The sequence below is a fragment of the Caloenas nicobarica genome, chromosome 6 (assembly GCF_036013445.1).
Source record: "Caloenas nicobarica isolate bCalNic1 chromosome 6, bCalNic1.hap1, whole genome shotgun sequence".
In the NCBI taxonomy this organism is placed as follows: domain Eukaryota; kingdom Metazoa; phylum Chordata; class Aves; order Columbiformes; family Columbidae; genus Caloenas; species Caloenas nicobarica.
Window position 1 is genome coordinate 21,020,113 of NC_088250.1, and position 19,869 is coordinate 21,039,981.

Genomic DNA, 19,869 nt, shown 5'->3' on the forward strand with positions numbered 1-19,869 from the left:
TGGCTTCACTGAGATAGAAACAAGTATTTTATTTCAGAAATATTTTTGGATGGAGGTGAAAACGTACAGCTTTGCATTCCCGTGGTCCAGCTTCAAAACAAAAATTTAGCATAACTGAATTATAGTTATGCTTTGTTGTCTCATTTATTCACAAAAGTTTCAGCAACCTAAAGAGGCATTAGCAAATTAACAGTTATTGAAACAGAGGAAGTAATAATAGAGATTTTTATTTATAACCAGTTCACATCTTGACTGCTATGTAGTATTTTGCTTTTCTAATAAAACCATTGCTCTGTGAATTTGCAAAGCAGGAGAATGTCAGTTGCCAAAGAAATAAAAATGGGACAGTAATACTTCCATGCCTGACTGAAATACATATGGTGTTGTCTAGACACTACACTTCTGTATCTGGAATATTAAAATGCTGCAATTACACCACATATTTATAGTAAAATATCTGTTAAAATTAGAAAGTGAAAATCCCACAGATAAATTTCTAATGGCAAGTCCTGAATTGTACGTGTTTCAAATTGTCACTGTACATCAGCCAGTTTAAGGTGCCCAAGGAGGCCACCTGCCCCAGGGCCTGCCCAGTGGAGCAGATCCACTCTTGGAAAGCTAAAAGTTGGCTCAACAAGAGGAAGACTTAGAGAGATGCCACAAACTGCTTCTTTTAAGAAGCAGATGAATATTGCCAAGGGAAGAACTAGAGAATTTGGAGTCTGAAACAGAACTTGGTCCTACACTTCTGTGCTCCTGCTGAGTTCTGCCTCTGCCCAGCACATACCATGGTCCATTTGCCAACAGGCTTCGTATTGTCCTGGACACACAAGGTAACACAGGGTACCTGTGGCTTTCCAACTGGCTGAGACGAGCTTTTTGGGGCCCTTCTTTCCATCAAGAGTAAAATGTTTTCACTACATTACTCCCATGAAAAGGGGGACTTACTTAGAGAACCACAGAAGTAGTTTTGGCACTTGTGCTGCTTCTTTACCTTCATTTCTTTGTCTAATTTAGTTCTTATTTGCAAAGAGGAAGACATCTTCTAATCCTTCCATTTCATGGAGGGAAGCCTCTTCTTAGTTGAGGCTCGACAGAAATACAAATAAACCTAACAGTAACCCCATAAAAGAAGTTTATTACAATATGCTTGATATGGCTGGTACTGAACGCGGAATTCACTCATTACATTTGACAAAAGCAAGCACTCAAACTCTGTGTTTTCAACAGGAAACAAGGATTACTCCTTATTTGTACTTCTTTATGACTCAAAACTTACTGCTTTCAGTATAGTTTGGTTCATTGCATTGTAAGAACTGATATTATTCTGATAGCCCTACCCGTCTGGTTCAGAAATGAATACTTATAGAGGGAGTATGTTAGCTAATGGTGGCATATTTCCAAGGGATCATTAGGAGGATCATTATAAAAATTCAGAAGTAATAGACTAAATAAATGCTGAAATGTAAAGAAAAGTACAAGATGCGTAAGGGTACCATTTTTTTAAAAAGGAATTATCATTTAAAGTAATATGCCTTCTGAACAAGAGCACTGTATGTGGAATGGAATTTGTGTCCTCTTCTATTCCATCCAATAAGCTTTATTTTAAAACACTTGAATTTTTGTCTGCTTTTTTTAAAAAAAATGTATGATTTAGGAATCCTTGTAGATTATAACTGGAGTGAAGACTAATAAACATACTATGATAAACATGAATAATTTACTCATTATAAAAAGTCCCATGGCAGCAATTCAAATAAACCCTCTCTTATGCAGAACTATATGACAATAATATTGGTAAGACTGTATCTCAATAAGCCTGCATGACACTAACTTAAAACTCATGCATTTCTTGAAACAACTGGGTACATTGTGGAAAACACCCTTAGAAAAATATTGACCCATATAAGCCACAGAATCTGGGAAAGGATGAAGGTAGTTAAAATAAATGTAATGCAAGAAACACTAATGGTGCAGGTAATGTGTAACAAAGCAACTAGTGATGCAATGAGAGACAAAAACACAAAAAAAATCCCACAACTCTACAAAGCTGGAATATTAAAACATGAAGAAATGTGAAAATCAAGGATTAATTTCTTTTTTTAATGCAAGATTTAACCAACACCTCACGGTGAATATTCTAGGGTAAGCTTTGTAAAGAACCATCTCCTGGATAAGTTAACAGATCCAGTGAGAAAGAAGAGTTGAACAGAGCCATGGTAAATGACAGACATAGGACAAAGGAGTGTTCTGAATGCAAGAGGCAGCATTCTGGCAAAAGGAAAGACAAGACAATGCCACGATTGGGAAAAATCTCAAAGCAGCACCACAGTGAGAAGAACAAACAAGTAAAAATGAGAGACAAAAAGGAAGATTAAGACAAACAAACCAAAATCCCCAAAGGCCAAAACAGGGTATTCTCTCAAAAAAACCTCAAAACCCAACCTCACAAGCACCATTCCCTAAACACTTAGAGAGGACCGAAGAGGACAGAATTGAGAAAGCAAGAAGGTTAGTGGAGAGATAAAATATTTGACATAGAATAATAAGGAAACATGGAAGAAAGAAAAGAACTGACATAAATAATTTTGTGTAAGAGCCTTGATATTTGGCATGTGGAGATGAAACAAGAAAATAATCAAGGATATCATCTAAGAAACTGAAATACAGTACAGACCTTTAAAAAAGGTATGTTTTGAAGACAGACTGTGTCTACCACAGAAGACAGACTACCGTGTGATAGTCTGCTTATCCAGGAATGGGTAAAAACTGCTAAGTAGCAGTGGTGGAGGAATGAACAGAAGGAATACATTAAAATAAAGAAGCAGCTATGAGTAAAGCATGTTGTTAAACCAAAAGCAAAACTTCAGGTGAAATCTGAGTGCCCTAAAAATCATTAGATTCTTGCCAATGGGAAAGGATTTCATCTTTTGTGGGCATAAATCAGAACCATGGCATGAACAATTTATAATATGCAATGGCAGTTAAGTGTTGAGGATACACAAATGTTTTGTTCTATAATAAATATTAACATACTGAATGAGAATCTGAATCATAGAACTGTTTTACCTTTAAAACATTAGAAAACAGTACTTATTTACGTTCCAAATAAAGTCAGGTGCTATCAACAAGCAAGCACTCTATTTCCTCAACAATTCTGGGGACAAATGCATTTGTGTCTTTTTGGAAAGACTGAAATTTTCTGGCACCTAACAACAATAAAACTACATAGTCATGTCTTCCCTGATTTTTCTAGAGTGCAGAGTTCTGACACAGCTCTACCAAGATCCTCTCAACTGAGTAGACCAAGAAGTTAAATTTTCATCAAAGGGAGCTCTCACAAAGAGCATTTGCTGTATGTTTGAGTTGGGTGGCCACTATCTGCATCTGAGTCTTTAAAAACTCGTAATAGATACTGCAAGACTTAAATATACAGTACACAAAGCAATTAAGTTAAAACAAAACAAACAAACAAAACCCACAAACCCAAAACCCAACCAAAACTTTAAAATAAACCAGCTGAGAAATAAAATATATTTACATCAATAAAAATACCAGGTACTATATGGAACATAACTCTTTCTTTCTGAATTTCCTCTCAGTAACTAATTATGAGGAACTAAGAGGTGATTATATATGTGTTGACATGACAGAAGCACTCAATTTTAAATAACACATAGAATAGCTAAACACGAATGAAAATTACGCTTTCATCAAGTCAGATATCTGGGTTTGTTCCAATGTAAGGTATTTTCTGTTATCTTTGTGTCCCCAGACAGTTGAAGCAGATGCTGCTTGTAAAAGTCTGATGCATTTGCATGCTGGCAACAGATCATCAACTTGCCCAATAAAGCTGTCTTATTGTAATTCAGAACATCCTTACCCAGCACTTATTCTAATATGTGAAGTCTGATAAGAGGGAATCTGATATAATCTATACTCTGAATTAAGAAACTTAGAAGTTACCTTTTGGCTAATTTAACCAAACTAAACTGCATGAAGTCAAATCACTTTAGTCAGCCAGGTAGAAAGACAAAAGCTGTTACTACTATTTTTTTTCCTAATGTTCTCGAAGACTGTGGTGCTGGATGCCAAAGCACAGACACCAACTCTCTCAAGAGGAGACACTTTCCTTTCCCCTGCCCCCACAAGCTACTGAAGCAAGGTTTGCAGAGAAAAAAAAAACATAAGCACTCCCTTTCCAAAAGCACAAGAGTAGTTTTTGATGTCTTGCCTGGGAGTTTTTTCTTGGCCTCACAACAATGGTGAAAGCTTGCACCTCTTGGAGAAACTCTTGAGAGAAGATGCAACACAACTGTAATCTAAATGGTCTTTCATTATCATAAAATAAACCCACTGAAATGATTATTAACTGCCTGAATACTGTATTTATAAGTATTTATAACCAATATCCACTCCAATAAGTAAAAATTTCTTTTAAATTTTTGTATGAGTTCTAACTCATGATTACACCTGTGATAGGAAAGACACCAATTGTTAATAGTAAATGTGTAGATGTGCCTAGTGCATTATTACTGCACTAATCATGAGTAATGATTAAATATACTGCATAGAATTTTAAAATTATTCAAACTTGTAACTGTAACAAGCAAATCAATACCTTTCAAAGCACAGCTCCTTTTCACCAAATATGTTTGCAAATAGTGTGATTACTTGTTATGGAAATAGTCTTGCTAGAATGTGACTAGTATCTAAAAAGTTTGGATTTCTTTTTCTTCTGCTTCTATCAGTCACTGAATTAATTCATTTACAAATATGAACATTAATATTCCACTTCTGAGAAAGGCATCTATTTTTCAATTACTTCCCATGAAAGTCTCTGAAATGTATGGTACCATGAGATGTATGAGATGCTTTATTCTCTCTGCAATACCAAACTATGTGAAGGGATTATCTTTTTAATGCAAAAATCTAATTTAATTTACTTGGTTCGATTCACTATTAGTGATGTGGGCTACTAAACCATAGGCTACAAAGGATGTTTTGGAAACTCACAGGGCTAATGGCTTGAAATGCATATACGCTTCTTCAGGACTGCACTCCAAACAAGAACAGAATTTTATTATTTTCCTTCAAACATCAAGTTCTAACTGGTATCTATAAGGCATAAGTATGGCAATTTGCCTGTACATCCATTGCCCTGCAAAATCATAAACTGAACGTGCAATAACTCAACAGAACACAAGTGTGTATTCTGCACATGCAGCAACCTATGGGTAAAAACGTATGCTTTTGCATAAACAAAGTGTTTGACAACGTAGACATCACAGGTAAAATATACAAGTTTTACGAATGAAAACTTCTACATGCATTTCTAAGTTGCCAACTGATGTGGCTTTAACCTGAGATAGTGCTCCAGACTTAAACAAAAAACCAACTCTTTTGCAGCCCTTCCTTTTACCTCCATGAATGATGGACAAGGATTATCAGTATTCCATAGTAAAACACCTCCATCTAAAATTGAACCACACATATATGAGAGACTGTGTGGTCTGAACAGCTTCTCTGCCAGTATCATGGCTCCAACCCCACCTAACTATCCCCTCACAGAGCAATTATGAAGGGGGCTACAGATTTTCCCAGTGTGCAAGAAGGCTTTAATTCAAACATTACCTTCCCCAAGACCTATTGCAGGAAAAAAAAAAAAAAGGAGAAAGGAGAGAAGGGAGAGAAAAGGGAGAGAAGGGAGAGAAGGCGATAAGGGAGAGAAGGAAGACGACAGGAGAGACAGGAGAGAAAGGAGAGAAAGGAGAGAAGAAAGCTAAACCAAACCTCTCTGGATTAAATGTGAAGATGATATCATGCTAGGCCATTCTTGACTGGCACAACCAGAAGGTGAGGCAGGCTGACTACAGATGTGCCACAGCCAGGAATCCTCAGGGAATCACTCATCCAGTGCACTCCTCAGGCAGCACTGACAGCAAGTCACTTGTGGACGTAGACTTCAATGCAAAACTTCCCTCAAGGAAGTTATATGTGGGACCATCATGTGTCCTCAACTGTGGTTGAGTCTCATCCCCAAAACCAATGCAGTGCAATTTGCAGCCTCTGTGTTCAGCTGCAATACCTGGTATTTGGGGCCAGCAAAAGGAATTAAACGAGGAATTAATTTTTCCTTCTTTCCAGTATGCAGTGAATTTAACACAGTAATTGAGGCTTCATTTACCTGCAGCTATTTCAGAAAGAGAAAGGAAAAAGGAAAGAAGAAAAACCACCCATGAGCTTAGACAATTTAAATCCTGAAGGACCATTTTAAAATGGAAGCAGAATGCAATTTTAACAGAGTCTAAATAGTCTGCTTCCTACATGCTCACTTAATATTGAACCAAGACGTTCTTAAAATTTCAAGCAGGGAAACCTGCTCTGGTTACCTTGGTGATAAGCTAAACACAAAAAATGCACATAATTGTTGCTGATGTCACTGCTCCCAATAGTTTCCAAGGTTACAGAGTACCTCAAATAATTGTGATGTTTCATTTCTAGACTGTATTGGAAGCCCAATTTCTGTTCTCAGTAAATTGTTTCGTGCTGCAGGTAATCTATCTAAACCTTATGTAATAAGGCATCAGCAGCCTCTCAGCAACCTCTGGTAACGATATAGATTTATTTGTTGAAAATGCAGCTACCTAGTTCTTTACTGAGCAATTTGACTCCTAGATCATCTCAATTTTTTTACCCTAAGAATCTATTTCTATAACAAAGTATATTAATCAATCATACAAAAAATATCTGAACACTAAATATTTTACCGCAAAGCAATATTACACGTGAATTATCTACCTGGAAGGAAGCTGTTCTCTTGGCTGAATGGTGGAAAATTGGCTGTTAACTATAAATGACTGATTTTCCCACCATCTTCAAACTCATTTTAAATGCAGAACAAGTATTTTGCCGCACTACAAAACTTCCTCCATGCTACATCTTCTCCATTGCAACCTCCAGTTTCCTGTGCACCATAGCATGAATCTCCTTACAAGTCCATAACTATTATATGTAAGGATTACTCTGCTACCCTCACAGTATTAATGCCTCAGAACCACTACAAACAATGCTGTTAACTACTGTAGCTCTGTGAAGAAATGGGGAGCAGTTCTGAAAACATACTAAAATCAATGTGGTTTTAGTCCACAATAACAAAAGCACGACTTTGTAGCTCAGCTCTGTCCTCTAAATCTATCTAAGCCACATTTCAAATCCTCACTTCTGAAGGAGACAACAGTTCATAGCTGTCCATCTACCAGCTCTCCTCCTGCTGGATGTGCCTTTCATCACTTGACTGCTCTCAGACTGCAGGGCTTGACCTTGTCAGCAGGAAATTTTCCACTAGAGCAAAACAAAATGACACTTACTGTATCTTAGCAGTCTGTTATTACTTATGCAATGGATTTTGAAAAGTAATAATTTACTTTAGAAACTGGTTGACTAAAACAGTTTATGTGTGTTTAATGCACGAAATGAACTGCATACGGAGTCAGTAAAATCATCTGTCAGGCATCTCAGCTTCTACCTGGAGTTCAGAGAAAGCGGAATTTGGCACAGAGAATAAAACAGAATATCAGATGTGTTTCTTTTTTCTTTGCTCAGAATATGGCTGAGATCTGTGCATGTTTATTGTCATAATTATTCATTCGAGTTTCTCAATGAATTCATTTCAGCTGCATACATTTTAGCTCTTCTGTGTGTAAGTCCCATGAATGTTCTAGCAACAAATATACTGGCAGGAATGTTTGCTCAAATAGTCTGTTTTAAATAAGCCTTGAAGAATATACATATAAACCAATATCCTTTTATTTGTAATTGCATGTATTCATGAGAAAGCTAGTTGGAGGAGAGAGACTTAACAAAACAAAAACCAGTAACATACTATGCAGGCAAAGTCTTCCCTAATAGCCAAAATAGTAAATGCTTACAACAGACTATTCAACAACAAGCCACAGAGCATGAACGACTGGCTGAAATTAGGCTATGAATACATCTGAACAAAGAATGCATCTGTGAAATCAAATTCTATCTGTACACAACTTCCAAAAAGGAACAGAAAGACAAAGTCAACAAGAAACAGTTATGTAGTTGTATGTAAGTTATGTGATAACCAAATAGCTAAGGAAATAGAGGAGGGAAATTGCACCAAGATAATTTCAGGGCTGATTCTCTACTGTCTTATGTAGTATATAAAAATATTTATAATATTTTTACCACCTTATCAAATATATTAAAATATTGTAAGGTAATGGGGAACAGACCCCATTTTGCTATGATATGGCTGCTAACTGCATACACTCGAATTTTTGATCTACTGCCAGACTTAAAAGACTAGTTATCTATACGGATTTGGTATGGTCTTAGACACAAACAGCTCTCTGCTTTTCAGACACAGATGATGTAATGAAGCTAACGCTCTTACCAGCCACCCACTACTCAGTTCAACCCTGGCACAAATCTATTTAAGTCTGATATTCAAACCCTAGGATGCATTTGATTTTTACCAGTTCATATATCTGTTAGAAATGAATTAGTAATGAATAACTACTATACATCTTTATAAGGGTAGAGTCCCTACTCCAGTATGTTTTGACACTGTCACAAACCATGAGACAATGTGATAGGAATAACATTAAAATATCTTGTCCTCATAGCACAACACTCTCTCTCCATGGAATTAATACATGTTTTATCAGATGATACAAACAAAATGCCAGGACATTCATTCCTTACTAGCAGTGTAGCCCAGGGGTCAGTACTGAGTCCTGTCCCTGTCCCATTCAGCATCTTCATTAATAACCTGGATGGTGCAGCAGAGTGCACGCGCAGCAAGTTTGCTCGTATTCCAACATGGGAAGAGCAGCTGCTGCACCAGAGGGTTGTGCTGCTGTCCAGAGGGATGGAACCTCAGCAGGCTGGAGAAATGGGCTGACAGGAACTCATGAAATTCAGCAAAGGGAAGTGCAAAGACCTGCACCAGTAGATGCTGCGGGCTGGCCAGCTGGAAAGCAGTTTTGCACAGAAGGACCTGAGGATCCTGGTGGGCACCAAGGTGAACATGAGCCAGCAACGTGGCCTTGCAGTAAAGAAGGCCAATGGTATCCTGGGCTGCAATAGGAGAGGTGTTGCCAGCAGGTTGAGGAAGGGGATCCTTGCCCTCTGCTCAGCATTCCACACCTGGAGTGCTGTGTCCAGTTCCAGAGAGATGCGAAGCTGCTGGAAAGAGTGCAGCAAAGGATCACTAAGATTGATGAAGGGACTGGAGCACCTCACATGAGGAAAGGCTGAGACAGGTGGGATTGTTTAGCATAAAGAAGAGAAAGCTCAGGATGGATATTATCAATATATATAAACATATGAAAGGAGGGCAGAAAGAAGACTGACCCAGGCTCTTTTCAGCAGTGCCTAACGACAGGACTAGAGGCAATGAGCACAAACTGAAACACAGGAGGTTCCATCTGAACATCAGGAAACACTTTTTCACTGTGAGGGCGACCAAGCTCTGGCACAGGTTGTGGAATCTCCATCCTTGGAGATACTTAGGAGCCATTTGGGCATGGTCCTGGGCAGCCTTCTACAGGTGACCCAGGTTGAGCAGAGCAGTTGGACAGGATGACCTCCAGAGGTCTCTTCCAACCTCAGCCATTCTGTGATTCCGTGAAAGAACGGAGAGCCACGCACACACACTTACTGACATTTCAAAAACACATCAATGGTTCACTTTCTGGGAAATCAGTGATCCTCAGCTCTTCGGAAAAATTAAACACAGAATGGAGATTAAAAGAATTTTAACAGAAATGAAACACAGAAGTGCTTCTTGGAAATTTCACTAGCTACCTAACAACATATTTAGGGACCTAAATAATTTTGAAAGTCTAGTCATATTTGACTTGTTCAAGATTATATGAGGAGTCTGTAACCTGCTGAAGAACTAGTAGTGGTCTTGCCAATCCTTAGTCACAGATCTGTATGCTTTTCCACCTACAGATATACTCTATCCTTGAATTGCTTTGACATTTGTATACCAACCAAGGAGGATCCCGAGGAGCTTAAATTTCTGCACATCAGATATTTCCACAGTACTCTTAGATGTAATGTGTCACCTTACATTTTCAGTATTTGGGATTTTCTATAAAAATACTATCACAAAGTAATGAAAGTCCAATCAGACAATAAAATAACATGTAAAAGTCAAATTATTCCTCAGACAAGCATACATAGCTTTTACAGTACTCGTGATGCCCTACCTATAACCATAGGCAGAATCTGGTCTTTTGAAGTAGTTTAGTCACATTGCTGTAACTACATCTCACATTCCTGTTAAGAAGCAAACAACACCATGCTCTGAAACTTGCATACCTGCTGTCAAATTATTTATCATACGACTATATTAAGCATGTTCCTTTAATAATTTTAAACACTTCATTTTAAATAACTACAATTCTATTGATTCTTTTGGCTTTTATTTCACAATAGCAACCAACTCCAAGCGTTACTATCCTATAACACATACTTGCATTTCAAGCAACAGCAGTAAAACTGTATGCTACATTGCATATCAGTATCATGTCAGTACCAGTGCAGATGGCAAAATTACAAAAAAAAGTTGGTAAAGCCAGCTGCAGTATGAAAGGCTACATTACAAAATGTTAATATTTAAATGTTACCTCTAAAAAATAACATCCCCACAACGGTTCTTACCTGGTCAGATGGATGAAACTACCTGCAGTACACCAGGTGCTGCACACTGTATACGCCAAGCAAAGCGAAGGTGCAAATATTTTGGCTCCTTTACCTCATATGACTGGCTCACAGGCACACTAACTATTGAAGTGAAACAGGTCTATACTCTCTCTTGACATGATCATACCTTAAAAATTACAATAACTGAGTACTCTTAAAGAACTTCTTCAGAGATCATAACCAGCATTAAAGATGAAGTGCACAGAAAGTATAAGATAATTATACTGCCTACCTGCAAACTACCAGGAAGCTGAAGTTGTAATGGGGTAGGAGGTGGAGACACCAGGTTTGGTTCTACTAGGGCCAGGTCGGCTCCTGAAGCAATCAAGCATCACTAAATTCAAACTAATAAGCACTCCCAAGAGCTTTAGGTCTCAACATAGTACAACACAGGTGAAGAACTACACCATTCGATAAGAACTCACAGGCACAACTCCATCCCACTCTTGGCTATTTAACAAGAATTAATGAAGCATAAAAAATTTTAATGAAATTTCGTTTAATACTCAGTTTTCATGGGTTAGAAAATTAAATAACCATTTCTTATCACCAATCAGTTTTAATACAGGTGCCTTCTACTGCTTTCAGAAGAGCAACACTTGATTGATACAGACATGAGAGAAGAATTTGGCTCAGTTTCTGTTAGTGTCAGCTGTCAGCCTAACCTAGAAAATCGCTTTTAATATACCACCTTCCTGAAACACAGTATCTTTGCAAGATGACCCAAAGTCCTCATTTTACACTGGTATATACAACCACCCTTTCCGGACGACAATGTACAATCTTTATCTCTTCCACACTATTTTTCATAACCATCACTTTTCAAATTTTCAAATCACTGCTACCTTAAGAGATCATACTGATCTAATGTAACATTTCTCACAAGATAACATTGTTTGAAGAATTTATGGACCTATTTCACTTTAAAAAGCTTGAGTGTAATGGTATTTGAGAATCTTTTACTTTGTAATATTTTGACCAAACAGACACTCCTAAGTCGTGGCAGCAGATGGAAGAGGTTAAAAGTATCAACTCCCAAATTACCAACTTTGCTAGGCCACCTTCCCTTCATAATTTAGACCCTTCTGTTGGAGATTTGAAAATATATTGTAGACAGACAACATGTTAACGGAATCATTTCATGGTTCAGTGTCTTCACAGTATGATTTATCTCTATCTCTAGGCATCGGAGGTCCCTTTTCAGAAGATTTATGAGTTAGATCAAAGAATTCATTTTGATGAGGAAGAATGTGTGCATCATTGCAAAACAGGACATAAACGTTTGCTCTAAGATAATGCTTCCTTCTCATTAGCAGTTCTAAGAATACGTCTCATGCATGTGGTATCACAACTGTTTCCAAGACACATTCGGATAATAAAATGTTCATGAATTAAGGAGGTTTTTTAAATTTGCAGTAGTCCATGAACATGTATCACTGCACATTCATTCAATAAAATGTTCATGAATGAAAGAGGTTTTAAAAATTTGCAGTCGTCCATGAACTTGCAGCCCCTTCCAAATCTACATAATACATACAGAAATAAGATCCAGAAGCCTAGTGTCTAATGAAACATTGACCCAAAATTTAATTGGCATTTTCTTCTTCACTCTACTTTTGCTATCAGATATTTGCTGCAGACACTACATTTTCTCTAGGACTAGAAAACTGGTTAACCACTGGAAGATGCTTAAGCATGTGGCCCATGGCTGAGGCTGTATTATGAAAAGTTTGAAGTTAATACTTACACACCCTTTCCTAAATTGCTTGGCATCCAGGATCCTGCTGTGAAACACTGGTCAGCTTTTCAGGGGAGTGCAGCACAGTGGGATCACCTATTTTTCATGCCCAACTTGAGACGTGTTGAATTCTGACAGTTCACTTGCCCTCTGGAAATCAGCTATTTTGTTGAGATAAATTCAAACCCTAATCACATTTTATGTTGCTTGACTCAATGAAAGAAAACCTTTTTACTGTTCTGTTCAAACAGAGAATTCTGGTAGCTGCAAGACAGAATTCTAGATGTGAGAAACAGTGTGTCTGATTCAGTACGAGGACCAACAATGTCAGATCACCAAAGCACGTATGTAACCTACTTCACACCTCAGGCAGTTTGTAGTTACAGTTCAAAATACAATAAAAATGGAGGACAGGGAGCAACACATATGCTTGCAGTTTTTCAACTAATGCTATTTATCTAACAGAAGCATTTATGGGCCTTTCACTAGAATCTTCATATTAAAATCCTTATGCTAAACAACATGAGGGAAGAGAATTGCTATGAAGAAAGGATAGGTCATGTTCTTTATTTAGAAAGGCACAGCAATCAGACAAGACAGTTGCTGCTCATGTTGAGGTGGTGAAGGAGACAAAGAGAGAGACTTGATTGAGGCCTTGTTATCTAAAATGTCCTGTTAAGAACTATCTTCAAACAAAACACACGCAGGATCCTGACAAAAGACAAAAGTATTTGAATCTTTTTCCAGCAATGCTGAAAGGACAGAGATGTGAAAATTATGAAATAAAAACAGTTAGAAAAATACAGAGATAGGAACCTCAGAGCACTAATGGAGACTACAAAAATCAAACATCTTAGTGCAGTGAGAACTTTCCCTATTATGACCTTCTGCCTTACAGACCGGCCTGTAGTCTTTTTTGACAGTTCACAGGGCTGTCACTACAAGTTATGTCATTTCTATCTAAACTCTAGCTTGCACAGAGAAGTATGACTGGGAAAATCCTAATTTCAACAGTCTTCCAATGACATATATAGCTAGGATGGGATAGAGAGAACGTTCACGGCAACTGGAATGTTTTATTGTGAGGTGTGATGTTTTTTGTTTATGTCCTCCCAAGAGAGGAATGTAAAATATCTCAAACAGAAACGATGAAGATAGACCTGGATTTAAACGGTCTCCTCTCTGGATTTAAGGGGTCTCCTCTTCCAGAAATGCCATAGGATCCAAACATCTTGAGGTCCTATGATACATCCACAGACACGTTCCCTTGCAGACCTCTGAGCTATTCAACCAGGAGCTTAGTCCATTTCTGGTTCAAGCTACATAATTCAGATGTGGACCTGTGTTAGTTGGAGGCGGCAAATTCAACAGAAGTCTTCAGCTTAGGAATGAAATTTTCATCCACCCAGAGAGTCTCCTGGGGACTGAAATCTCGACTATGCTTTGCTGAATATTTAATATTTTAAAGCAGTGCCACTCTAACCTTCCCTTCCATTGTTATAACTGCTGTGTAGAAAGTGTAGAGAAGCATAATTTCTTACCTACTGGAAGAATATTTAGGCTTTGTAACTAGTACCATCTGAATTTAATACCTTATTTCCTTCTTGTTTAGAGAACCCAGTGTATGATGTTTGGCTACTGTTAGCTTTCCCCATTTTCCTGCTTACATTAGCACATGAAAGCAGTAAAAGCCTGTTCTTTGACTTGAAGTCTACACAAAACAACATCTCCAAAGATCTTGGGGGTATGTAACTGCTATGACTGTTAGTACAAAATCATTCATTCAATGGTTGATTCAAACCCTATAAAGTCAAAGTAAACACTCACTGATTTCAATTACATTAATTTAAGACTAAGGCCTAGCTCCACAGCTCACTAAGTTGAAACTCAATGCCAAGGCTAACGGCACAATTACTGGCTGTCTCCAGAAAAAAGCCAACTACTAAACTGCCATAGAATCTTAACTACCTTATTCCCTACTTGGGAATGGAAGAATTCTATGGAAACACACAGATTTCTGTATCTAGCTTTGGTAATTTCCACATTACTAGCATTTTTAAGTACAGTCATGAGAATAGATTATTCAGTGCTTCATAACAAAACTTGGAAACTACTGCAAAGTTTTCTGCTAATGTAAAGAAATCAGCAGCACACAAAACGGACTGGTCTAGCACACAGAAGGCAATATAAATAGAAAGATATGGATCAACTGTACTCAAGAATGTAAGGGAACAAAGAAATAATTCCTGATGACTCTCTGCCTGAGTGATGTCCAAGTGCCATTTACAGTGAATAGCGGTTTCATCTCTTCTTCAAATTAAAGTAAAACCAGCCCAATCAACAAAAATTATCCTTGAAGAATACATACAGAAGTCAGATATATGCATTTAATCAATAGCCCATTACATTTATTGCTCATTATTTGCAGTAGGTTTTTACACTTCCAGATAGAATGGAGCTTGACTGTAGGGTACCACAGTCACACCACAATTGTGCAACATGCTTTGGTGTCATTTGGTAGCAGTGCATTTAGTACATTTAACAATTGTTGGAAGCTGATTTGCCAGTTTCACATCAAACCACAAGAAACCACAGCTGAGAGAGTCGTCATCAATAAATTAAATTATGTATGTCTGTCAGAAATTAGAGCACAGAGTACACAAGGCTGGAGTTATATAAGGTTATCGTGGTTCCCGACCCAGGTCTTCAAACTCCAGAATTCCAGAATTGGAAGTGAATAACTTAGCATTCATCTCCATTGTACTCCAATATTAATGTGGTTTGAATGGCAAATTACAGTTGTGAGATAATTGCAGAAACTGTCAACCTCCTGCTGGTTTTCAGGTGAAAGCAAAACCTAGCTGAACGAGTTCTGTCTCACTATACCCCTCTCAGTAGCAGTAAGCTACAGACTTCACTTGAGAGCACTGCTGTCACCATCCATGAACTGAAGGCAGTCGGCTGAGTGAACCCTTCCTCCACCTCACCTGAATTACATCTTGATTTAAATGATGGGTGGAGCAGAGCCTGCTTGTAGGGAAAGCTCAGGCAGGTGGCCTCCTAGAGAAAGCAGCGGGCACTACTGGTCAACCTGTCAACTGAAACAAGAATTTGAGCTGCATGAATATGCTGCCTCTCATTCACTCCATCTTAACCTAAGCTGTTTGACTGCAGGTATCAGCAGAGCAATTTTAAGATGTGAATATCCCTGTGCACAGCATGAACGACTCTGGAGATGTGATAATGGTGGTCTCAGTTAAAAAACTTTTTGAGCCTAATTGTAGTCTTACTGAGCCAAACACTAGGGCTGAGAACTTTGGCTCAAATGCATGGTGGATGCAGAGAAAGTCTTGGGGAAGAAACTGAGATGCAATAATGAAAAAGAAAGAAAAAGGAAAAAAAATCAGCAGCAGGGTTCCTTTTCTTTTGATTGGACTTACAATGATATTAAGTCATGTGGAGAAGGAAACCAGGGATTGACTGTACCTTTCCTCTTCTCATAAGGCAGCCAAGGATTACCAAATAAGGCTAGCAAGTGGCATGCAAAAGGAGAGAGTTCTTCCAATAAAATACAGCTACCCTGTAGGCTTCCTTGCTTCTAGATGTTATAGTAGATGAGAATTTGTATTGGATAAATTCAGAGACGATACCCAGGATACTAACTACCTGAAAATGGCTTAACATTTGCATTTATAACTTCAAACACAGATATTATCACGAAAGCAGAAATTGTAAGGTTGTCAGATCCCTGAGCCCAGAGGATTTTGAAAAGGCTCAGAAGGTGAGCTGCAATGCTTCTCCACATCGCTGCTTGAGCACTCAATAGCCAGTGCTTGGAAGAACGACTTTCAACCTTAAAAGAGCCCAGCCTCAATGCTCATGTTGAAAATGCTGTTTAAAATGTGTGAATTGCAGCACAGATATCAGTAACTGCGCTAAGATTACTTCTAAACTGTCCAACTACTATAAGAGGGGAATGCACCCTTTGGTTATATTTTCTACTCCTCTGAGTTGTCTTCAAACTAGTACCAGGAGAGAAGCTCTGTCTCCTATACGCCAGGTCCTTGTGTCATCCAGCACTAACCATAGTCCATTTTATCTAATATGAATGTGCATTGACCAGCAGCAGGGTTATAGCTCAGAAAATGCAAAGGAGAGGGAAATCTCTTTACTTAAAAATTGCTACCATTTTATTTAGTAAATGTACCCATTATTTAATTAATCAGATAGATACTTCGTTTTTGTTTTCCTAAGTCATAGAGATACAACAGCAAATAGGGAAAGAGGTAAACTATAGATAGAAATTAAAGCCTCTACATGCTCTACTCTATGTATCTTCCTATACCTTGCTGTTACTTTTGGTATGACTTCTGTCCTTTTAAACTGTTTTGAGCATTGATAAAATTTATTGATACTGCTTCAGGAGTCTGAAGCCTACCTTGATGCCTTAATTGCCATGACCTGTTTTACACTTGTGCAAAGGCAACAAGACTAACCACTGCTTTGGTATGAATCATTTTGGAAAGAGTGGTGGCAGTTCATGTCTGAGCTGGGTAGAAGGAGATAACTATATAACACAGAACCCAGCACAACTGTATCTGCATATAAATAGACTTCATCAGAAATGCAAATTGCAATCAGAAGAAATTTTAAAAGCCTATGATAACTGTGCACATAACAAAAGGTCAAACATTTGTATTGCTGAAGGTTTTAAATTGTCATCAGTCAGTGGCAATTCTTTCTTTATGAGCAAAATGTGGAAAAGACAAGTAGATGCCAGTCTAATCAATGACAGACAAATTCTTTCTATATTTCTTCTACTATTACAACTGTTTTGTTGTTAAACTCTGTTTTATACTGTCAATCTCAACTTACTCAGGAAGACTCAACAAAATGAAACCAAAATGAAACTAAAAACAGACAGCAAGAAATAATACAGCTAATTTGCATGACTATACATAGAGGGAATTTCTATCTCTTTTTCATATCCATGTACGACAATCCAAATATTCACATTTTAACATCCTCAAGTAAATGAAAAAATAAATTATGACTACAGTTTGCTGAAATTGCCAGACTGCTTCATAGCATTGGCAAAATCGTGTTGTTTTCTTCCACAGTAAAACAAGCCTAAGACTCTAGAGGAATAACATTCAAAAATGTTATTCAACAGTTACAAATGTTGGCTTCTTCCTCTGTTGCAACAAATGTTTTCATCAATAGTAGCTAAGAAAAGTACTTTTGAAGGGAGGTACCTTGATATTATATGATTTTATATTTTAAGACAAGAATAAAATAAATACATAAATCTTTATCATTTCAAGGCACTCTAAATATAAATTATTGTAGAAGTCAAGCTGAAAAATAAAAGTGTTTAACATTATAGCTTTTTGATATATTTTCCTATGAGAGATTCTTAGGATTTGAAGCACAAATGTTTACTAAATATTTCTTTCTCCTTCAACTAGTTTGCCTTTGAACAAACTAGTGAGTGAAGAGAGCCATCTAGTGCCATACCTTGGAATTTTAAAAAGGGTTTTCACTGGATGCATGTCAAATAAAGGAGGGTCTCCATCCCCCAGTTCAATAGCTGTTATTCCCAAGGACCATACGTCACATCGAGCATCATATGAGTAGTCATACTGCTGTTCACAAGCAATGACCTATCAGAAAAAAGCAGAGAAAACAACGCTTTAACCTAATGTATGATTCACACCATCCTAGCATGACATGCAAGTACTTTTTGAGTCATGTCTAAAATCCCACATAGCTTTCAAATCCATATCTTTGCCTGTACATCCCAGTTAGGAAAAGCCCCGCAAAAATGTAACAGTAAATTAGAACTTCTCATAGGTTTGTTTTCTTTAAAAACAATCTCCCTCTTTTCCTAAAATACATTAAGCTCCATGAAATGCTTCAAATATCTATAAAAAGGACATCACTCTACTAAATTATTTTTTTAGAAATCACTTCTTACACAAACCTATTACCATAGCAGAGAACCCTATTGATGTTATTCTAACTACTATGACTATTCATGAGGACAGACCGATTTGCACAGCTGTTTTTTAGATAAGAATATCCCATCAGTCATTTCTGCCTCCTTTTTTTTTTTTCAGTTTGTCTCTACTAGATTTGAGTAGTTTAAAAAAAAAAATCTTAATTAACATACCATGTACCTTGTCTCAGAAAAACTGAAGTTGGCAGGAATCTCTCCTGGGACATCAGCAGTGTTTTACATCACAAACTTGATGCACACTTCTGGCTAACCTACTGTTTGCATTCTAACCATAAGGTTCATCTAACTGGAAGCAAATCTGTATCTAAATGTGAGATGCAGACTAATGTTTAAATTTAGCCATCACCTTTGCAAAGGCACAAGGAAAAAAAACACAGCTTCATTGCTTTTTATTCTATCACGATTTGGAATCCTGTTTCAATTTTGTCTTCCCAAATCTTATCAATTAGACCAACTGCTTTGAAAATTTGACAGATCCTGACATATTGCTAGTATCAGCTTCCATGATTTTTCTCCTAGTTTTAAGTATCGTTACTAATTTGTAATTAAGATAAACAGAACTTCTGACAGCATGTCCTAGGGTGGTTGTATCTATGTTCTAGAAGAGAGTTTGTTTTTTTTTTTTACTTCTGTATTAGTTCTGAGTACTTGTGTTAAGGCTTCAGTTTGGGACAATGCTTTGCAGAGGTGCCAATGTGCAAGTCAGCACCCCGGGTATTTGCTGGCAGAGAGCCACTGGCAGCCTGCTGTAAGAGAAGCTTTTCCAGACAAGTTGCAGATTCCAGCTTAACCTCTTGGTTACTTTCTCCATAAGCTGCACCTAACAGAGGGGGTTCCTGCCTCTGGTAGAGATTCTGTCCAACATAGGCCCGTAGGACCTGTCCATCTCTTATCCTGGGACTCATGACTCCATCATACAGCACTCATCAGTTACTTTATCAGAAATCAGGGGTGTTGAACATAGTAGTTAAAATAATACTGAAATGTTTGTTGGTTTGGGTTTTTTTGTGGGGTTTTTTTTGGCAGTACAGTTGGACATTAGTTAATTCCTTTGCTATATACTAATAGTTCTTTTCCTAGAGCAAATCAGTTTAACAAGCTACACTAAAATAATATGAGCATCAGAGGGGTTTGCACTCAGAATGGATGGGGGAAAAAGTATACTGCAACTGCTGTTTCAAAAAAAAAGTGTCTTTGAGATTTTCTCAGCTTCACAATGTATTACCTACCAAACAAAGAGAAATGAATCTATAACGCATCTTAGTATGTCTTTGCTCCACAGCTAACAGCTATACCTCCAGTAAATACGGTACATGGCAGTAAAATGACACTATGGCAAAATACTTGCACTCTAATCAAGGGGAAT

The 19,869-nt window shown here is 37.6% G+C and overlaps 1 protein-coding gene across 1 annotated transcript in view; it reads right to left on the reverse strand.

The window, feature by feature from the left end:
- Positions 1 to 19,869, reverse strand: part of MYO3B (myosin IIIB) — a 192,767-nt gene that overhangs the window by 133,099 nt on the left and 39,799 nt on the right. The window contains exon 8 of the mRNA XM_065637621.1: positions 18,002 to 18,147. Within this exon, the coding sequence (XP_065493693.1) occupies positions 18,002 to 18,147 (146 nt within the window). The remainder of the gene's footprint in view (positions 1 to 18,001; positions 18,148 to 19,869) is intronic.